Raw genomic sequence first — 23482 nt, 5'->3', positions numbered from 1 at the left:
TGCTGCCTTTTAAAGCATGGTTATAATGTTTTCATTTTTCACCTCTATTAAATTGGAATGGTTAATTTTCCAAATTTTTTGAATTTGAACTCTCTTCTACTGCTTAAGTAGGCACTTGGTTCTTTTGACGCCTTTTCCTGCCTTCGTGAAGCACAATTTCATTGCATTACATTGTTAAATTCAAGGTAAAATCTGAGACAACTTGAAGGAAATGTTTTGTAATTTTGTGATACTATTCTGTTCCAAAAGGTGAAGGCCTCTCTTGTACAAAAAAGGATGTAATTCAGGCAAATTTCCAAGGTGAACCCATTGCTTCTGCATGATTTTGCGTGCATTATTAGGATAGTTGATTTGTTATGACTACAGTAACATCCTCCCAAGATGTTTTCCAAAGGACAGCTACCAAAAAATTCTTAATTGTGAGATCTTTTAAAGAAAATTGAAAGTAATGAACAAGTAGATACCACCTAATTTAGATTTTTATTTATGGAAAAATTGTCTATCGGGGAACTTCATAGAGGATTTTACTGCATTATCTTTTTTTTTTTCCTTTGAAATACCACTTTCTTGCCCTGCTTGTTAAGTACTCTTATTTTCAACAAGTCAGTAGTAGGAAAATCTGTTCTAACTCGAACAAAAATTCTGTATTTTAGCTGGACCATCCATTCCTCCAGTTGTGGCATATCCCAAAAGGAGTCAGACCAGCACTACAGATAATGACCTCAAAGAAGAAGGAATTCAGCCAAGGAAATCCAGCAGTAGTGCTGTTGGAGGAAAGGGATTAGCACCAGCTAGTCCCATGCTGGGTAATGCAAATAATCCAAATAAGGCAGATATTCCTGAACGGAAGAAAAGTGCCACTATTCCTAGTGTAAGTCATGTTTGTTCAGTAGCCGTGCTTTATTTCTCTAGTAAGGAGAGTTTGAATACCTGTTTAGAACATTCAGATTTTTGTCCAGGAATGAATTCTGTGGGGTTTTTTTTTCCTCTAACATAACTTTTACCTCTTACAGAAACAGAGTAGTACTATAGTGGAAAAGAAGTCTGCATTTAGTCATAAGCCCTGGATTCAAATCCTATTTTTACTACTTTATTTGTAACCTTTTGTAAATTAGTTTGCTTTTCTGGATTGATTTTCTAAGCATATAAATTTATAGATTTAAAATTAGAAGGGTCCTTTGGGTCATCTAATCCAAATGTATCATTTGGAAATGATACTCAGTGAAATTAAGGACTCAGTGAAATTAAGAAATAAAAGCTACCAAACAGATTTACTATATAACCCTGGAGGCAGCTAGGTGGCAAAGTAAATAGAATGCCTAATCCTGAAATCAGAAAGACTCATTTATCTCCCTGAGTTCAAATATGACCTCAGACATTAACTATACTTAGTAACTGTGTGAACCTGGACAAGTCATTTAATCCTGTTTGCCTCAGTTACTTCATCTGTAAAATGAGCAGGGAAAGGAAAATGGCAATGTACCCTAGTACCTTGGCCAAGAAAATCCCAAATGGAGTCCCAAAAAGTTGGACACAACAGGAATGTTTGAATAACAATAACAGAATGATAGAGCCATGTACTGAAATTTCTATACCAGTAATAGTATGGCTCCAAAAAACCTAATAAGGTGATTATTAAAAAAAAGAACACAGAATATCTCTTATTTTTAGTTTTTAGACATTTTTTTCCTACTGGGAACAAGACTAGCAAATGAGCTGATTTTCTAAAGTCATACTCATGTGTGTACATACAAGTGTATTTTGAACTTTTTTAAACTTTTGTTTCCATCTCCTTAGAGCTCTAGCTTTGTATACTAAATAATTCAATTTTATCAATTATCACATTTCATTGACTTATTATAGTTAATTGAAGGATTCCTTAGAGAATATCTAATCCAATTCCCTCATTTTATAAATACAGAAAATACATCATAGAGAGAAGCAGTGACTTAAAGAAACTGCTGTAGTTACACTTAACAGCAGTCTTCTTTCATACTCCCCATTTCTCTTGAAAATGCTTCTGTGATAGTTAATTCTCCATATGTAATTCTTTGTAGAGAAATAAAAGTGAGCATTGTTTTTGTTTCTTTCTATTTCTCCTGTTCATCTTTCAGTCATTAGAAAGTTATATTCTGTGCCTTCACACCAGATAAGGTGATAATAACTCAAAACTCACTTATTTACTATTTGATGAAAAGTGTTTTTATATTAAGAAGTGTCCATTTGTTCGCATATTTACCTTTTCATTGTCCTCCTTTTCTTCAGTAATTCATAAGTATTCATTGATGATTGTGACTTTTACCAGTTGTATTTTATTGTGATACCTGGGATGATTTGGAATTTCTGTGTGTAAATTATTGAAGGCACTTTTCAAGAGGGTAATAATAATAAGGAAATATTATTCAATAAAGGAACAATGGTAATACTATTCTAAAGTATTATGTGACCCCTTTCTGGTCCTCAGTTTTCTGATGTGTAAAATGAGGGAATTGTAATGTGTGGTCTCAAATTTTCCCTCTAATCTGTGGTTCCCAATTATTTAGAAATATTTGATATTATATTATCTTTGAATATATTTAATTTTAAATTTCTTATTAGTGTTATATAATTTTTTAATATATTTTACCTGATTTTTTTTTTAAAGATTCAGAGTAGTCCTGAGTTTTCATTTATTCTTCTGCTGTACTTTGTCTACTGAACAATTAAATCTAAGAAAGATAATTCTGTAGTATTTGGAATATGCTTTTGAGAATATCATATTGTAGTGAAAAACATTTCTTCAGAAATAATTATTTTTATAAACTGCATTAATAAATTGAGCTTTTCTTAACTTTCAGAATAATTCAACATCTGGTGGGATGACACGACGAAATACTTACGTTTGTAGTGAAAGGACTACTGCAGATAGACATTCAGTAATTCAGAACGGCAAAGAAAACAGGTATGAAGCTTAAACTATTAGCAAGGAAATATAAATGTCTCCTAGTTTTTCCTCTAAAATCGTTGTGTATTTGTGTGTATTTTTCTTTCATTGTTGTGATTAGTATTTTTAAAGAAAAAAAGTAGTTTACTTAATCACAAAAACTCCAAAATTGTAAATTCCTTTCATAGTTAATGTCATCAGTTATAAAACGTAGATTGCAGACAATCCAACTAAATGAACTAATTAGTAAGAGGAAACTGGGTTGTGGTGCAGGAAGAACATTTTTATTTCCAATTATATTAGGCAATATAGTGACAAAGGCCCACAGGCAGAAGAGTAAGTAACTTGATGCAAGACATGACTATTAGGTCATGTTGGAAAATTAAGATATGAGTGGGAATTGTGGTAATGTGAGGATAATAAGCCAGAAAACTTTGAAAGATGAACAGGAGAAATAAAAAGAAACAAAAACAATGCTCACTTCTATTTCTCTACACAATTCAAAACTAAATTTGTTCTAGAGAGTAACTGGAGAGCTTGTTCAGTCTACAAACACGTATTTTGATGCTTATTTAAATTATGTACTGAAATGATTTCATTTTTGAAAATAAAACAAGGCATCTCTTTTTTTTTCTTTTTAATTCTTATAGTATAAGTATAATTTTGAGGATTTAAAATAATGAGAATAAGAATCTCTTGCACTTTTTTATTTTAACTTCTTTGGGAATATCTTAGAGAAAAAGAGATTCCTATCCTTAAAGTGTTGATCCTTTCTTGCAGTGACAAATATACACAATTAAAATAACTTTCAGATATTTTTTAAAGCTAAAATTTATATGATATGCAAACTGAGTGAATATGAATAGTAAAGGAACACAAATTAAACAAATTGCTTTTTTTTTTTTTTTTTTGAGAAAAACAAATTTTATTTTTGAGAAGAGTAAGAATAGGAACTAATATAAAGCACAATTTGGAAGAGAGATGCCAAGAGATGAAGTCTTAATTAAAATGAAATGTTAATTTGTGAGATGACAAGTAAATGACCCAGATAATGTAGATTCCCAATCCCTAGCTAGTTGTTATCAGTGCACTATAACTTGGTCCCTTTTATTATATGAATTCTCTCCATATCTAATTCTTAGGTTTAACTATATACAAAGTTGTTGCTTGTTCTTCTTTGCTGGAATTAATTAATCATACTTGTCTGTTTTTATTTCATTTTTAAAAATGGCTCAATAAACTTCTTAATACCAGAACCAGGAAACTTAACAATAACAGAAATCTTAATCTAATATTCTTTCTCTTCTGTACTTAAAACAAATATTTTATCATTATGTTCTTTTAATCAGCTTCCTGTCAGACACTGATCCCCAAGTCTTACACTAGTTGAATAAACTAGTTGAAATAAAAATGAATCTGTAGTACTATAATATATGAAGTAATAATAGTCCACAATAAATGTCAAATTTTCAGAAGCTATTCTTGTTTATAGGGTTAGCGGACTGGTCAAAGGAAATATGCATCTTCTATACTTCAAATCTCTTGTAAATACAGTTATTATTTTTTTTTCTTTATCCTTGACTCTTTCCTGCATCTCTAATCATGAAAAACTCACATCAGCTTTTCAAAAGTTGACATTTCATTTGTGTAGAATGTAAACTATTTCCATAGCAATCCCTCCATACTTTAGTAGGCAGCTTTCCTAAGTTGCTGTGACTGAAAAATTCATCACCTGTTGGCACCAATATTGTAGTAGTTTCTAGGCTCTCCCTCAGACCACAGACACAGGCTGTTGATGGGACAGTACTGAAAGTTTTTTCATTTGATAGAATTTGCAAAAGTTTCTAGTTGTTTCTCATTTCAAGTAACTATTGTAGAAATATCATCTTAGGAGTTCTCTGACTGCTTTAGAATTCATAATTTTCTGAAGCTGTAACTTTGTTGAGTTCTCATTTTTCCAAAAAATTTTTTAATTTGAGATTATACTTTTACAAACTATTCTTCTGATGGTGTCATTTCCCAATAGGATTAATTTCTCTTATCAGAAAGTTTTTAAAATGTAATTTAAGTTATTGTTCTTCAGGATACCTGGATTCCAAAGTATTGTTTCCAAATTCTTTGCCTCCTCTTGCCCTCCCTCACCCAGCAAGAAGGAAAGAAACAAAATCTATTATAAATAAGCATAATTGGGGGGGGGGGATTGATATTAGTCATGTTTAAAAAAAAATTTTTTTAAGAGAAAAAAATCATATGCTTCAATCTGTACTCATGAGTCATTTGAAATTGTGGTGAGTCTTTGATCAGTCTTTTGGAGTTATCTGTACCAAAAAAAAACCCAGTATCATAAAGGTAATAATGCTTATTTTGAACAGATTGTTTTCCTGGTTCTGCTTATTTCACATTGCATCAGGTAATATAGGTCTCCCAGGTTTTTCCAAATTACCAATCTTCAGCATTTCTTTCAACATAATAGTATTCCATCACTTTCATGCCATGGCTTGTTTCCTCAATTGATGGGCATCCTCTAAGTTTCCAATTCTTTGCCAACATACAAAGAGCTGCTATAAAAATATGGTCCTTTCTTCTTAGAACTGGGTCAAACAGCATGTAATAAGACAGTTCTAATTTGCTAGCTTTTTTTTCCCCCCCAATTGCATGTACAGTTTTTAACATTAAAAAATTTGGGGTTCCAAATTCACTCCCACCCTTCAATTCCTCCTCCTCCTTTGAACAGGCTGAGAAGTTATATATGTATTATCATGTAAAACATATTTCTGTGTTAGTCATGTTATAAAAGAAAACACACATGAAGACCCCTTTATCCCTGCATCATCATTACACCACCATCTCTTCCCATACTCCATTGGCAGGAAAAGTACTAAGAAAAATAAAGAAAATAGGGGAAAAAAGTATGCTTTAATCTTCACTCAGATTCTATCAGTTTTTTTCTCCAGAAGGGAATAGTATTTTTCATTGTAAGGTCTTTGGAATTTTCTTGGACCATTGTATTGCTGAATATAACTAAGTCATTCATAGTTGATTATTGAATAATATTGCTATTACTGTGTACTTTGTTTTCTTGCTTATTCTCATTTCAGTTTGCATCAGTTCAAGTAAGTCTTTTCAGGTTTTTCTGAAAGCATATCCTGCTTATCATTTGTTATAGCCTTCATAATAATATACCATTTGGGGTATATGTTTGACCATTCCCCAGTTGATGGGCATGCCCTTAATTTCAACTATTTGTCATCACAAAAAGAGCTATTATAAATATTTTTTGTACTGAGGTTCTTTTCCCTTTTAAAAAAAAATGTATTGGGAATATAAACCCAATAGTGCCAGTGGTGAATCAAAGAACATACACAGTTTTATACCACTTTTGGCTGGATTATTTCACAACTCCACCAGTAATGCATTAGTTTCCCAGTTTTCCCATATCCCCTCCAACATTTATCATTATCTTTTTCTGTCATCTTAATCAATCTGTTACTTGTAAGGTGGTACCTAAGAGTTTTTTTAATTTGTATTTCTCTAATCGATAGTGATTTAGAGTATTTTTTTCATCTGACTATAAATGGCTTTAATTTCTTTATCTGAAAATTGTTCATATCCTTTGACCATTTATCAATATGGGAATGTCTTATTTTTATAAATTTGACTTAGTTCTCTATATATTTGAGAAATGAAGTATCTCAGAAAATTTTGTTTTAAAATTTTCCCTCCAGTTTTCTGCTTTCTTTCTATAATCTTTACTGCATTGATTTTGTTTGTCCAAATGTTTTTGATCTACTGTAATTAAAATTCCAAATTGCTTTCTGGAATGGGTGGGCTAATTCACAACTTTACCAACAGTTCATTAGGGTGCCTTTTCCCCACTTCTCTACCATTTGTCATTTTCCCTTTTGTCATCTTAGCCATTCAGATAGAGAAATGAAGTAATATCTCAGAGTTTTTTTAATTTATATCTCTTTTATCAGAGAAATGTTCTTCACGGATTCTTCCCCTTTTCACCCTCCCCCCATAATTTCTTGCTTTTCTTCTCGTTTTAGCTGCATTGATTTTGTTTATAGAAGAACTTTTTAATTGTATATAATCTGAGTCATTCAAGTTATCTCCTATCTTTTGTTTGGTCATGATCTTTTTTTCCTTTCCATAGATCTAACAGGTAATTTCTTTCCTGTTTAGAATAAATCAATCAGTCATCCTTTATATTGAAATCATGCGCCTATTTGGAGCTTATGATATACATTGTGAGGTATTGTTCTGTGACTAGTTTTTACCAGGCTGGTTTCCAGTTTTCCTAGCATTTTGTTAAATAGTGGCTCTTGACATAATAGCTGAGATCTTTGGATTTGTCAAACACTAGGTTACTATGCTCATTTGCTTCTGTAGATTGTGTAATTTATCTTTTCCATTGCTCTACCTCTCTTTTTCTTACTACACAAATTGTTTTGATAATTACAGCTTTGTAGTATAGTTTGAGATCTGGTGCTACTGCTAATCCTCTTTTTTTTCCATTAATTCCTTTGATATTTTTGACCTTTTGTTCTTCTAGAGGAAATCAGTAATTTTTTCTAGCTTTAAGTAATTCTTTGATAATTTGATTGGTGGGTCATTGAATAAGTAAATTAAATAGTATTGTCATATTTATTATTATTGGCTTTGTTTTATCCATTAAAAAAAATTCTCCAATTATTTTAGATCAGTCTTTATTCGTGTAAAGAATGTAAAGAATTTTGTAATTATGTTTATATAATTCCTGTGTATGTCTGGGCAAGTGGACATGTATTTTTATGCCATCTGTAGTTATCTTGATTGTAATTTCTCTTCCTGATGGACTTTGTTGGTAATTTGTGTGGGCTTAGTTTATATTCTGCATCTTTGCTGAAGTTGTTAATTGTTTTAATTTTTTGGTTAATTCTTTAGTAAATCATCATATCATTTGCAAAAACTAATATTTCCTTCAAATTCTTCTTTTATTACAGCTAATATATATAGTGCAATATTGAATAATAATGGTAGTAATGTAAAGTAAATCCTTATTTTACTCCTGATGTTACTGGAAAAACTTATAGTTTATCCACATTATAGATAATACTGGCCCTTAGTTTTAGACAGATATTACTTAGCATTTTAAGGAAACTTTCATTTATTTCTGTATTTTTGTTATTTTCAATAAGAATAGGTATTGTTTTTGTCATTTATATGATCAATTATACTTAATTGTTTTCCTAATACTAAACCAGCCCTGCATTCCTCATATAAATTGAGCTTGTTCACAGTGTATGATATTTGTAGTTTATTGTTCTGATCATCTTGCTAGTAGTATTTTGTTTAAGTCTTTTGCATTCGTATTTATTAGGGAAAATTGTCAATTTTTATTTTCCATTTTGACTTTTTCTGATTTAGGTATTAAGACTATGTCATAGAAAAAATTTGCTTGGTTTTATTTTTTTGTTTTCAAATGAAATAGATATCAGTGTGGGAACTCAGGTAACAGTAGGTAAAAACAAGCAGGTACAACTACCCTAACCAAGTAAAAGAAAGTCCCATTTCAGAAACTAAATTTTAATGGGCATACAACCATTATCAAAAATTATAAGATCTAGAGATTTTTCAAAAGGAGAGATTAAAATTCCATAAGAACTATAGACGCAAAGAATTTTCTGTAAGGACTTTGTAAATACCTAGAAAAAATGTAGCAAGAAATAGAAAATGAAGTAGAAGTTCTTGAGAAAAAACTGGAAGGAGAATAAATAGCTTAGAAGAGAAAGCTTACTGAAGAAATGGACTCCCTAAAATCTAGAATAGAAAAGTCAGAGAAATGAATGACTCTATGGGATGTGAGATACTAGAACAAAATCAAAAGAATTAAAAAATAGAAACAAATCATTTTTTAAAAATTTAATGAGGTTTTGATACACACACAAAAAAACCTTCCAATCACTTCCTGAAAAGAACTCCAAAAGTTTTTGAAAAAGCTCCAGAAATGCCATAGTCAGAATCCCAAATTCCTGCATCAAAGAAATATAAATACTGTAAGAATTCAGAAAGGAGTTCAGAAAGCCGTTTCAGGATTATCCAAGACCCAGCTCTCTATAAATGAGAGTTAGTTGGTCTTGAAAAAAAATATTTTCCAAAAGACTAAAGGTACAAGTTTATAACCAAGAGTAAACTAACTTGCAAAATAGTATATAATCCTTGGGAATTTGAGGGGAAAGGGAGGGCTGGGAGGATAGGATGGACCTTTTAATGGGAATAAAGAATCAGACCCAAGTAGGATCGTTGAAATGCAAATCAAAAAGTTGAGAGAAACCAAAACAAAATTTTATTTAAGCAATTCAAAGGATCTGTATAAGGGTGTAGTTCTAATATTCTAATGAAAAGAAGGAACAGGTACTTCAGATCCTTAATGACTTCACAAGGTATTGAGGGAGATAAAAAAGGAAAATATATCTTAGGGATGGATTGGTTCTATTCTGAGGATTAGAAAGGGGGAAAAGAAAGGAATGTAAAAGCAACACACCAGTAAACAAAAGAAAGTGTGGGGTGAGACATGCTATTTCTCATAGTTGAGAGTTCAAACTCAACAGGGAAACAAGCAGGGACCAAGTAGGTGTACTAGCTTAAGAGGAATGAGATAATACAGGGAGGAAATAGCTACTAACAAAAATAAACTTTAAGAACTAGAATCTAATGCATGCTTTAGATTGCCTCTAAGATGATTAGCGAATGGATAAGAAAAGTGTGGTATAGAAATGTAACAGAACATTATTGTGCTATAATAAATGAAGTTATAGGATTTCAAAGAGATATGGATGGTTTGACCTAATGCAGAGTGAAGAAAGCAATGCCAAGAAAACAGTTTACACAAAAACCAGCAATCTTGTAAAGGAAAATAACTTTAAAAAGAGTAATCTGTGTTCAAAGCATTGATAATATTTCCAGAGGACTTGCTGATAAACTGTCCTTTTCTTCATTATGTGAAAGCATCAGAAGATGACTTTAATGTGGGAATGATGTCATGGCAGGGGGTGGAAATAATTAGAGCATTATTACTTACTGAGTATGCTGGAAAACCACATTGGTAATTGTTTTCTTTAGTGGTTCCATTTTTGTCCATGGAAGCTTGACAGTCTTATAATTGTGTGTGAATCTTATTGGGAATCACAAGCTTGCTTGCTCTGCTTCTTTCTCTTTATTTAATTGGTGTCTTAGGAAATTTTAGGTGTATTTTCAAAGTTTTGCACATAGTAAGCATTTAATTTTTCTTTTATTCATTCTTTTCTGCCTCAGCCTTCACATAATATTCTTGTACCTAGAATATCTATCTTTCTCATTGTGCCTCTCAAAAGCCTTATCTTTCTTATCAAAAGCTCAATTCAAGATGCCATCTCCTCCTCCATGAATCCTTTCCTGATCTGCCCGATTTTCAGTGCTCTTTACCTTCTCAGTCCTCTTTATGCTATACTTAGATACCACATTCCTTAGTAAAATATAAGTTCATTTAGAAAAGGGGTTGGTCGGGAGGGGTTTTGTCTTTGTTTCTCTAGCACCCTGGCATAGTATCTGGCACATAGTGAGTATTTAATAAATATTTGTGGATTTTGTTCAGTTGAAAAGAAATTTTTCTTCTTTCAGAATCAACTATGTTATTTGCATATACAGGATGTTTTAATACAAGTAGAATGAAAGTTTAAGTGGGAATTCATTGTGCCCATAATTGGCTAATCCATTTTGTAGTCGCATTTTTTTTTTTTTTTGATGCTTTCATCTAGCATCATTTGGAGCATCATATAGTCTCATTTGGAGAAGCAGAGTTGTGGCTTCTTATTAAAATGGACTTCATAACAAACTTTCAGATCTCTAGGATTTGGTTTTTTTTTTTAAATAAATGCATTTGTATGAACATTAGAAATGTGGAAGTGGTAACTATCTTTTTAAGCTAATCATCTTTAAAAATCCTGTTTTTAGAATATTTCGGCTATAGATTAGCAAAATGTATTAATTTCTCTATGGCATTTAATGATAAAAGTTTTGGTTCTTTTGAGAGAAATGAAATAGTTTGGGAAAGAAGGTATTTGCTTTAAACTGTAGTTGCTTTTTTTCGTCCTTGGTCCATCATACTGTTGTTTCTGCCTCTGCCTAAACCCAAAACCCCCCTCACAGCCTGACAGAAATGTTCGCTTATGCAGCTAGTCCTGCCTCAGTTTGTACCACATCTTCTACCTGTATTCGGCTGAGACATCAGAAGTCGATGTCCTTGTCAGCCTCTGGGCAGCCCAAGATGATGTTACATCCAATAGACAGTGAAGGAGATAACTTCAAGGATATGTAAGAAAAAACCCCACAAAATCCTTGTGATACTAATGTGTACCCACTGCTTTAGTTGTGTGCTGTGGATTTTCAAGTCCTAAAGTCTATTATGGCTGTCTATAAAATATCCTTTTTCACAATATTTTTCTTTACACTCTTTTTAGTGGTGTCTATCATATATTTCAGTCTCTATATGTGTTTCAGTGCTTTCTGTATAGTTGTCCTGGTACAAGAAATTCTTTCACTCCTTTCCCAGTTCTTTTGGCATGTGGAATGGTATTTTTATGGGCTTAAAAACTTTTCATTTGCCTATTTTTAAATTCCACCTTTGTGTTCTTATTTTAGATTATTTTTGATTGGGAAGATTCTTTGCATGTAGGCACACTGTGAGAGGGGAAGCAACAAAAGATTTTAGTTTAGCCATTCTTTATCCTAGAAAATCCCTATATATTAGTCTTGTCCCTGAAAATCTGTGTGCACGATTTTCCCACATTCCCCTGAAGGTTTGTTTCTTTATAGTATTTCTTTTACTCCCTTTTCACTTTTGGCCTGTGTTCCCCCTCTAATTTTTTTGTAAAATATCCTTCAGTTCTGGACTTTTTAAAAACTGATTCTTTCCTTTGTACAAATAGTTATGATTGTGAATGTAATTTTATATTTGTGAACTGTTTGCCCCACTAAGTTATACTGTATATAGAATATCAAAATTAATATGATTTTCTACTTTTGCAGCACTGTTCCTGATCAGAGAACTCCAATTGCTTCAACACATAGTATCAGTAGTGCAACTACTCCTGATCGAATTCGCTTCCCAAGAGGAACTGTCAATCGTAGCACTTTCCATGGCCAGCCCCGAGAGCGGCGAACAGCAACTTACAATGGTCCACCAGCATCACCCAGCTTGTCACATGAGGCAACTCCACTTTCCCAGACCAGAAGTAGGGGTTCCTCTAATCTTTTTAGCAAATTAACATCAAAACTCACAAGAAGGTAAGTAATGTAGAGTTTGGGGACATTTTTAATTGTCTTTTCTTCTGTCATATGAATCCACTATTCAGATGTTTCTCACTTCAACTTATTTTTCTAGTCAGTATATCTTGAATAGTTGTTAGCTAACTTAACCTATTATTAATTTTCATAAACTTGATGCTTGAAAGTCTTCTGGAATCTGTAGTGAAAATTTTTTTAAATCTATTCACGGTTTTAGAAGTTAGCTTTTAGGGACATGTTTTTATTAAATGTACTTTATGATCAACATGTTCATATATCATTTTCTAAAGTTGAACAGAATAGCCATTCTAGTATGTATTCAGATGATGCTCAATAACTAATCAGCAATGAAGAAAATAAGGACAGCATCCTCTTAAAAGTGAAGTTATGTTTCCTTTGATTTACTTTCATGCCCTTAAAGTCCATTATCATTATAGAAGGATCAAAGAGTTAAAAATGTATAGTGGCAGACTTCAGCTTGATATCAGGAAAAATTTAGTTGCAGTTAAAGCTATCCAAAAGTATCTGTTATTTGATAAATTGAATTACCCATCTCTAGAGATGCTCAAGGAGAAAATATTCACACTATTGGGAATATTTTGCAGGGAAATCTTAATCAGGTATGGTTGAACTAGATGTCCTCTTTAGTTCTTGCCTAATTCTATAACTGTCCTCTAAGGTTTGAATGTTAAAACTTTTTGAAGAATACTATCCGATACTAAGACTATACTTAAAAAAGAAACATACACACAAAAAAACTGGCTTATAAAAACCCTTTATTTTTGTATTATTGATTTTTTAAATACCTTTTTTTTCCTTCCCTTGCCTTCCCATCCCCCACCACCATAAGATTCTATGTAATCAAGGATTATGTTTCATTTTAGTAATGGGAGGTAGAGTTTGTTACAGTGATTTAGCTTGGAGGATACTTTAAGCACTGTAAGGGAAAATAAAATATTATGTTGAGGTTGTGATCCTTAGCACAAATAAATATTGAAGGTTAGGTTTTTAACCATATTTGCATTTAGAAAATGTGAAAACCATTGTAAATCCAAAATCACACCTCAAAAGCTTCCCCCAATGAAGGACCTCTTTGAAATTAAATGTGCCTGCTGATGAATATAAACTTTTATGCAAAGCTTCTCTGCAAGTTGAACTGTCCACACAGATTTTCCTGTTTGTCTCCTCTTCTTCATCTCCTGGTCTTGTATATTACTACTTTATTTTTATGTGATCTGTATTGTTTAAGTTGTGTGCTGACTCTTTCAATCTAATAAGTCTAATGACTTGTCTAGATTATCAATCCAAAATTAGGTCATAGGATTCATACTTGAAAGGGACTTTAGATAACATCTGGTCTTTTAGACCTCTTTTTAAACCTTTATAAATTAAGAAATTGAAATTTCTTCAACTAATAAATGTTAGGAATTGTAACTCTTGAATCTAATGTAACATTCCTTCTACTTTATCTTGTGATGATCACATTAATCTCTCTTTTCTTTAATTAGTATAGGTGACATATATTAAAGTCCCAGTTTGGTAATTTTTTTATGAGTCATCATTGACTCATATTTAGGATACAGCACTTAGCCTCTACCTCTTTTTCTTTAACCATAGCTCCAATTCTGAACCAAATCATATTTGAGTTATGAGCCAATAGAAACTCTTCAAGATTTTGTGTACATAAACCATCATTGGTAATATCCTGCAGCCTTGTTAAACCCCATTTCATCTTTATGTTGCCCTTTAGATCAATAATTGTGATTCTTCTGAAATTTGAGTGTTATATGAGATGCAGGTATATTATATCATTGAGAGAATATTAGTATTTTTAAAAATGGCTTTTGAAGCCTAGAATAGGGTGGGGTCATTGACAATACTATCCAATTTCTCAAATTCAAATACTGCGAGCTACTTAAAATCATGCTACTCTTAGATTATAATTTTTTAATGAGTATCTTTTAGTGATTTAGTACTCATGTCTGCAGCATATAGTATCTATCACTTTTAACTCAGAACAAAAAAGAAATAGATTATATACCACTGCCTTTTTTGTCTCTTATGAAATTATTCATTCAGTGAATATTTATTTTAATCACTTCCTATATGTACAGCTTTGTGCAGCATACAAACATGAATAAGCTATCATCTGAGTCTTTGTGAGTTGATAGTCTAATAGATAAAATGAATAAACGGCAAAATGTGTTAAGTAAAACAAAAGGCTCTAGAAAGAATGTTTTCTAATATTTTTAGTTAGTATTGCTAAATTGTTAATTGTCCATTTCTGAAATCATGTCAGTGATCTTGACTGACTAAAAAGCAAATGTAACCCAACAAGGAGATTATAATTGTAATAAAACTCAGACCCTCCAACATATTTTTCAACTCTAACAGTGTTTAAATTGGAGCAAAGCTACTATTGGTGTAATAAATACACACTATAAAAGCATAAGTAATTCATTTAAAATATCTAATGGCCCATTTTGTGACAATTCACTATTTTATTATTAATATGTAAATTTCAAAAATAACAATTTGATTATATTGATTCACTCCCCTACGTTACCTCAGAGTAGTGTTAAGATTTGACTTTTTATGTCAAATTTACATTTTTTGGCTGATTTTTTTTTTAGCATTTGTTTCTAGATATATTTCTATTTAATAGTAAAATTTTCAAATTATTAGTAGTTTCAAGTTTAGCATGAAATGCTTGTCACATAGATACTCTAAAGAAATTTGAGCAGTAAGACTTGTTTATGAGTAAATCACAATTAATTTGATCTACCCATCTTTAAAAAAAAAAAAGAAAGAAAGAAAAACTTTCTTTTTTAAGGCAATTTGAACTTTAAAGAGCAATATTTACTGTGTCTTTGAAGATTTTAAGTAATTTAATTCAATAAGCAAATTATACAAAAATTCATTATTTGCTTCTGGAATTTCCTCCCTAAAAAATTCATATTTTTCTGCCTCAAGATGAACTTGGTCTCTCCACTTTAAAATCCCCTATTAAGAACTCAAATATTCAATTAAACCTGTTACTGACTCATTTTTCAGCAAACATCTTGAAACAGTTTCATTATATGTTAGTAAAATGAGCTTTGTTTTATTTATTGTTTTTTGTTGTCTCTAATTGACTGGATTTTTTCATTTTAGTTTGTACAAATCATCTTGGTTAATTTTGCTTTTGGCTTAATTTCTTTTAGAAACATGTCATTCAGGTTTATCAAAAGGTAGGACTTTCTATTTCCATCCCCATCCCCAAATGGCTTCTGCAATTAACCTCAGGTTTGGCTTTATAGCCCTGGTTTCTCTTAAAACTAAAATTTCTGCTGAAAACTAAATACTTGTTTCCTTTTAAAATATAAATATGGTTTGTGTTTATATATATATATATATATATGTATGTATGTATGTATATATGGAAAGAAGTATATGAACTCTTTCTAAAATAAAAGGGCCTGTGGCACCCATATAACAAGAAGCTAAGCATGCTCTGTGCATTTTCTTTCTTTTGTAGAATGATTAGCATCTGAATAATTTGGTCTTTATACTAATACACTTAGCATGCTTCTTTTTTGGAGAATGAAATGTTCAGTAACATTAATGAACTATTGCTATATAGCCATTAGCATGCCAAAGGTGAGTGATATTAATGATAATCACAATTTCTGTTTCTCTGTTTAGAGGGTTTTATTAACAGAAAAACTTGGAAATCAAAATGATGGTGAAATTGGCCACATTTCTATACTAGAAACAATGTAGTCAAACTAAAAGACCTTAAGACACAAACAGTTAACTGTATATAACATTTAATATATTCTAAAGATGAACATTTTGATTACTTGATTTTATCAACAAAAACAATAGATTTTATCTAGCAGATGGGGGATCAAGAAGTTTCATTTATGACCCAACTTCCTGTCATAATTGCAGGCCCTAAATTACTTACTTCTACCTCAATTTCTTTATTAAATGAGGCTAATTCTTTACTTTTTTTCCAATTCTAGGACATGTGTTAGATGTAGATTCCTTAAATTGCTGTGAGATGATCATTACATGTTTTAATTGTTAAGTAACTTAAAATTCAGTATGATTTAACTAAAACCACTTTTTAATCAATTGACTTAAATATGTTTTGGTGACAACCACCAAAATGTGAAAGAAAAACTGCATCAGAAGTAATACTCAAAGGGGAAAGAACCATTGAGGGTAACAATATTACTTCTCTGACTGACTTGTAAAGGATTAGAATGATGGTTTGGAGTATATATAAAAGCAAAGATTCCCTGAATGAACCTAGTATGAAGTTTATTTTTATAGGACTGTGAGATGTCTACTTTATTAATACTAGAAATTCATCACTACCCTTGACTGCTAATTTGCCCATCGTGAAAAATTAATATAAAAGCAGCCCAATTTCCCTTAATCAGATGAATTTACATAGTCTGAACTTGAAATTATAACCTCTTTTGCTATCAGCTCATTCATTTTGGGAGAGTTAAAAGAAGAATCAAGTCAAAATCAACATTATGTCATTCATAATTGAAGTTCACATTTCCCCTAAAAATGTTTATTCATGTATTTTTTTATGTGTATTATTGGTCATTCTTCCTGTAGATATATTGTTGTTACTCGCTTGAAATTATTCCTAATTATCATATAATCAAAATGGGAAAGGGGGTAAGAATTTGGAAAGATAATACTCATAATCATAAATCTGGTATCTCTACTTTTTAAAAAATATATAATGTATAGGTAGTTGTGCACTAGTATAAGATTTCTCTTCTTTTTCCCACTTCCCTATGCTTCTGCATTCTTTTTCCTTGAGGCTCCCAACTGAATATGAGAGGAACGGGAGATATGAGGGCTCCAGGTGAGGGGAATCATTTTTATTTAAAATTTTACTTAATTACTGCATTTGTGTAGTAAAAATAATATATTACTTAAATTTTATGTATCACGTTAACAAATTATTAATACATATTTAACATAATCACTATTTGAATCTGTTTTTGCTTTAGTCAAAATATGTGCTTTTGTTACTACCTTTGAATAGTGTTCTTTTTTCCTACTGAGATTTTAATTACTTTAACCAACCACATGGGGGTGCTGATTTGATGTGACACCTATCCATCATGTTAACATAGCTAATGAAGCTCCAGAAATCCACCCTGATAAGTACATATAATATGTGTACTTATGTAAATATGTTTGAGTGTATTACCATTTTCCCTAATAGGTGGTCTGTTATAAAAATATAAAAGTTAAAGTAAAAAATATATTAGATTTACTACTGTTTTCATGTCCCCAAACTGCTTTCCTACATGAAGCGAAAAGGTTAATGGAATTTTAATATCTGTATATTTTCTTTTTTTTTTTTAACAATGTCAGTGGACGTGTATATGTATGTATGTGTGTGTGTATGTATGTATGTATGTGTATATATATATATATATATATACACACACATATTCATACACACACATGCAGCATTCCTCTTTGATTCATTGATTTCTACAGTTCTAAAACTGAGCAACAATTTAGTTATATTAATAATAGGAAGTATAATGAGTGATTAGGGAAATATGTTCTGTTCTTTAGTGGTACCTTTAGTGTACCTCATTGGATTGATTATGTGTGTAATTTAACATTCATTCAACAAAAATTTAATAAACTCTTACTTTGTGCATAGAATAGCATTGTCCTAAGATGTGGAGAGTCACAAGTCAAAGGCTTAGTTGGAGCAAGACATACCAGCATGAGAATTTGCAAGTTGGTATACTATCACATTTCAGTGTGTGATATACACTTCTAGAAAGAACATAAGATTTGGACTTGAATTCAAATCCCAGCAATTCAGAATATTGCTTTGTGATCTTGATAAAATTACTTAACTTTATTGGGTCTCTGTTTCCTCATCTGTCCTCATATCTCTGACAAAAAGTCGAATTTTGGATTTTGTAAGAGGGAAAAGTAGGAAGGTCATCCTGGATTTTCTTCCTGTAAAAGATTGCCTTGTTTAATATTTTTAATGTGCTAGACATTGCTAGAAACTTGGATGTTTACGTTTTTATTATATTTACATGATTTCAAGTTTGTGTATTGATGACTGCTTTAATTACTAATTATAGATAAAATAATCTGAGAATACCAAAATTGTGTGGGAGTTAAAAATGTGTATTCTCATATTTATGAAATGGAGGCAAAATACCAGTTGTTTATTGAATATTAGAGGAAAATTAACCTTAGACTCCTCATAATAAGATCTAGATTTTTAACTCAAAAAGATCTTTTTTAATCATAAGAAATGAACGATTTTTTCCTAGAATAATGATCAGATTGTGCATAATTTTGGGGAAATGATTTGTAAAAGGCAGGGAATGTCATTTTTAAAATAATTCTCTTCAAACTATTCTTAAAATCATTTTGTAGGTTTCCTGGATTCAGGAATATATAAGAGACATATCTATGAAGGATTTTTTACTGTGAGGTGTCAAAAACAAAAAAATAGCTGCTTTAGTGTCCCTAGTCATCCATGAAAACAATTCTAGATAATAATATGTGGAGCACAATATACCCTTTTTGTTTCCCTTTTTCCTTTTTAAAATTTTTTCCTTGGTTTTTCAGATTTTTTTGTGAATAAATCTAAGTAAGAATTAAAGCTAATAAAATTGAAAGGAATATTCTTATATTTATAATCTTAAAGAAGCAAAAGGTGAAAAATAAATGAGTAAGAAATTGATACAAATGTAGAGTTTTAGTGACAGTAAATTTTTTATAAAGGTGTATGTGACTACTAGTAGCGGGAGTTTATTCTTGAAGGAACAAATAACCAAGCCCACAATATTATCTTTACTCTGTAGAAAACTTAGGAAAAATGGTATATATACCTTATTAAACATGGCATGTTTAATATATGATTTGCTTAACTAACCAAAGTTGTTAATGTTGGTTTTCCTGTGGCGTTAAAAATAAACCTGCCTCCTGTGCATTTCAGTCGCAACGTGTCAGCTGAGCATAAGGATGAAAACAAGGAGGCAAAGCCCCGTTCCCTGCGGTTTACCTGGAGTATGAAAACCACCAGTTCCATGGATCCCAATGACATGATGAGGGAAATTCGAAAAGTCTTGGATGCCAATAACTGTGATTATGAACAGAGAGAGCGGTTCTTGCTCTTTTGTGTCCATGGAGATGGACATGCAGAAAATCTTGTACAGTGGGAAATGGAGGTGTGCAAACTGCCAAGACTGTCATTGAATGGCGTCCGCTTCAAGCGGATATCAGGAACATCCATAGCTTTTAAAAACATTGCTTCCAAAATTGCCAATGAGTTAAAGCTGTAACAAAGTAATTATGTTGTAAATTAAATACCAATTTCAAGTGTTTTCCTGAACACTTGTGGAAATGTATAGAATAATATTTAGGCAATAACTTCTGCATCTTCAGAATCATGGTATTAAAAAATATATATATATGAAAATGAGCTGCTCAGCCAGGAGAAAGAGTTGGACTTTTTTTTTCTAAGTGCACTGCAGCATTAAAGTTGCCTATTCTGTAAAATATTTATCCCATCATTTTATTTCCATTGTTCTAAGGTCTCTTAACAGTCTACAGAATATATCCATTTAAATATGCCTCCCATTTGTGTGGCTGTGAGAGTGTATAGTATGTGTTTATAGTATATAAGTTTAAAGTATTATATATGTAAACAAGTCCTTACACCAACATCCCAAGCTGTACCAATACCTCTTTGGAAGATCATTTTGGTGCTAAAAATGGATATAGCCAAGGAGGAAACTTTCGCTTAAAATAAAAATCAGCATAGGAATAGTTACAGTTAGTGTGGGTTTACAGTTTGCTACTGTGGGGTTTTCTTTTTTTCTTTTTAAAAAAAAGTACAAAGGGTTTGAATTTATAGTTGTGAACATTGCTTATGTGTTGGTTTTTTTCTTCCCAAGTAGATCTCATGAGATCATTAAAAAATCACTTTTCTTCAATAGCTTTGCATTATGTCTCCTAGTACTATATTTAAAACTTGGTAACAAAAATAATTAAAGTATATAAATATATCCCATATAACATCATTAATAGGGTCCTTGTAATCACATTAGGTAAAACAGCATCACCTATGGAGAAAAGGCAGTAACATAAAAACAGTGTTAATTATGGGCATTTATTGAAGCATTAGCAATGTGTATTTGTGGAATATGCTTGGATATTTTCATATCATTAGTCAGCTAAAGTGCCACAAACTAACTACCCCTCTGTATTTCGAATGTGAAGTTTTTGCAGGACTAGGTTTCTTTGATGCATCCTCAGAATTTCAGAGGTAGAGGGATAGAAGGACAGTATTTTTTAACCTGGCACCTTTTTTCAGAAGGGAATTAGAGCAAGAAGTATGATTCCTTGTAATGTGAAAAAGATGTACAAAGCAGCTTGACTCTTTGATTTCTAGCTCAGACCCATATGTTAAGAGCTGCCTAATCTGAGACTTCATTAGATTAGTTTTCAGTAAAGTATGAAGTTTTCTTATTCTTTATGGTTTCCTGAGTGTGTCAGGCTTTCTGTCTTTTCCCACTTCCTACATGGTTATATTAAAGGGTATAATTAATTTGTGATTATAGCCTCTTAATAGGGAACTTGTTGACTTATTTGGAAGTTGGTTGTTTTCTTTTGTTTTTTTTTTTAAGACTGAAGTTCCTGGAAACATTTTTTTTTTTTTAATTTACAGAAACATCAAAGGATCACAGTTACTTCTCTGGGCTTTGATTTCTTAGTTTGCAAAATGATGAAGAGAAGAAAACTGGAATGAAACAATGATCCCTAAGCACCCTTTTAGATAGCTTTAAATAGCAATAATTTTCAAGCCTATCTTGGGGAGAAAATCTTGGTAAAGGCATTTAATGCTTTATGTCAATTGCCTTTTATTTCTGAACTCTAATTAGATTTATATTTTCTTCCTCTCACTCAAGGATACACAATGAAACTTAGTTTGCAAACAATGCCTTTTCAGATCTTATTTCCATGCTCTTTTTATTTTTTCTTTGTCACGGTCAGAAAATGTTAGATAGCCACAGAAATAGAAGATAAAGCGGGAAATACAGAAGTGGGAAATCCTGAGAATGAGCTATTCCAGAACACAATTTCCAGATAGATTTCTTTTTTTGCTATATGTTCATATATGTTTTTCTATCTCCTAAATAATTCCTCTTTCCATTTATATATATAGCCCCTTTGTTTCAGAGAATTTGGGAGCATTTTAGAGTATTTAAGTTCTTATGGTTTCTTTACTTTATCAGCAGAAGGTAGGAAAACAGGGACACTTTTGCCATAAGCTTCATTATTGAGCAAAACAAACCACAAATTAGGTATATAGGAGTAGCAGCTTAGACTTCATTAAGATTTAGGATTATTATCCTAAAGATTAGCTCAGCAGTTTCATTTCATGTCTTTAGTTATTCTTCAGAAGTTTTCCATAGTTGAATGAAAAAATGCACAAAGCATTTAGCTGACAGGTTTAGGTATATAGCCTAGGATCCATTATATATTATTTTTTCCAACAAATATTTTTTAGAAGTCCAATTCATCATAAGGCACAATAATAATGCTTTCATGCATTTTTAAAGTGACAAAGAAATTAAAGAAAAAACTGGAAGATTCAAGAAACAAGTGAGGAATTCTTGCTACCCTCCTAATGAAAGTAGTAGTCATCATCTTAAGGTCTTTTAGCTATTTGATTTTAATAATTTACCTGGCTCCCAGAAATCCTATTTATAACCTCCATAAAAGAAAACCATCTGATCTGTAAAATTCAGGACTTCTAAATTAAAGGGAAACCACTATATCTTGAGACAACCCTTTTCACAATTTTACAACTTTACATCAAGCCTAATTATGCCTGCTGGTGCAAGGCAGAACAAATCAGATCTTCTTTTCCATGACAGTCCTTCATGTGCTTGAATATGTATATCATATAATCCCTTAAAATTTTCTCTAGATTCACATCACAGGTTCCTTCTTTGTTCCCTTTTTGGTGTGGTCTTCAGTCTTTTCATCATTCTGGTTTACTTTCCAATTTGTCTTTTCTTAAAAACAAAACACTTCTGAGAAATGATCAAACCTCAGTAATTTCTGTAAGTGAACACCAACACAGAAAACTGGTAAGACAGTAGACATTTTTAGAAGCAAAACTACTGTGATGGTTGTCACAGCATGTGATTCTTCTTAAGCTTAGGTTGAATGGTATTGGTTTATTGTTTTGTTTTGTTTTGTTTTGTTTTTTAATGAGATTAATGTAAGTAATCTAAGCAAGTTCCTGTTCCAGAAACGCTGTAACTTTGAAGACCCTAACATTAAACGATTATCAGTTCTGAAAGTCTTTTACAGATTCACAAACCCAGGGGGAAAAAATCAAGTCACAGAGAAAAAAGAATTGATATTTGGGAACAAAAAGAAAATCCTTAGCACTGTTTCTTCTTGACTACTGAGGTTCATGAATATGGGGCATCACAGTAGCATTATCCATTTGGGGAAGGGCTGACAATATTTGCAGAATTAATAAAACTATTAAAAATTTTACAATTTCTTTGTGCAATGGATATATTGTCACCCTTAAGAGAAATACACTGGAAGTTTCTGCCAACATTATTTCAGCAAGCCAATACATGCTGAGATAAAATGTAACTGGGGGGAGGGGGGAATTTATCTGCATATGCCTTGGAAAAGTTATTAAAGTTCACATATTCATATTCTAAATGAGCAGTGTCACCCTAAGTAAATCTATACATCATTGAATAGGAATATCTCTTGCACTGTGTTTAATCAATATTTTAAAGTTTGGAGACTCTATAGAGTTTTTATTCTTCATACTGCACTAAATGAATTCCAGCTAAACAAGATTGGTAAGACCTCAAAAGAAAAACCAAACCCAACATGGAATGTCAAGCTGGATCCTTTGATATCTTCTAACCTCCCTTTATTTTATAACTGGAAATTGAGTCCTAGAGATAGAAAATTACTTGCCCAGATCATCTAACTCCCCATCCCATGCTCTTTTCACATGTGAAATTAGTGGGTATTGTGAAAGGTTTAAAACAATTATTGGGGTAGGAAATGGGAAAGAATTATTGATCTTTAGGTTTGGCATTAAGGCCCAGATAGGTTTTTACCTGGAAAATTTCAATAAATTCAGAGTGCCGCATTTTAAAAGGGAATTTGATAAAATGGCATATGTTCAGATGAGGATGAACAGGA

The 23482-nt window shown here is 31.6% G+C and overlaps 1 protein-coding gene across 6 annotated transcripts in view; it reads left to right on the top strand.

Moving 5' to 3' along the window:
* MARK3 (microtubule affinity regulating kinase 3) overlaps positions 1-20228 on the top strand; it is a 120017-nt gene extending 99789 nt beyond the window's left edge. The window contains exons 13-19 of one of the 6 annotated variants that reach the window (XM_051978309.1): positions 250-300; positions 654-871; positions 2838-2941; positions 11972-12229; positions 15433-15459; positions 17058-17102; positions 19227-20228. In XM_051978309.1, the coding sequence (XP_051834269.1) occupies positions 250-300; positions 654-871; positions 2838-2941; positions 11972-12229; positions 15433-15459; positions 17058-17102; positions 19227-19572 (1049 nt within the window). In that variant the 3' untranslated portion in view covers positions 19573-20228. The remainder of the gene's footprint in view (positions 1-249; positions 301-653; positions 872-2837; positions 2942-11971; positions 12230-15432; positions 15460-17057; positions 17103-19226) is intronic. The other 5 variants (XM_051978311.1, XM_051978310.1, XM_051978313.1 and 2 more) reach the window with 5 other exon arrangements.
* Positions 20229-23482: the final 3254 nt, after the last annotated feature.

The sequence above is a fragment of the Antechinus flavipes genome, chromosome 2, assembly GCF_016432865.1.
Source record: "Antechinus flavipes isolate AdamAnt ecotype Samford, QLD, Australia chromosome 2, AdamAnt_v2, whole genome shotgun sequence".
NCBI lineage: Eukaryota > Metazoa > Chordata > Mammalia > Dasyuromorphia > Dasyuridae > Antechinus > Antechinus flavipes.
Note: the sequence above shows the minus strand (reverse complement) of the source record. Positions and strands in the feature narration are given on the sequence as shown.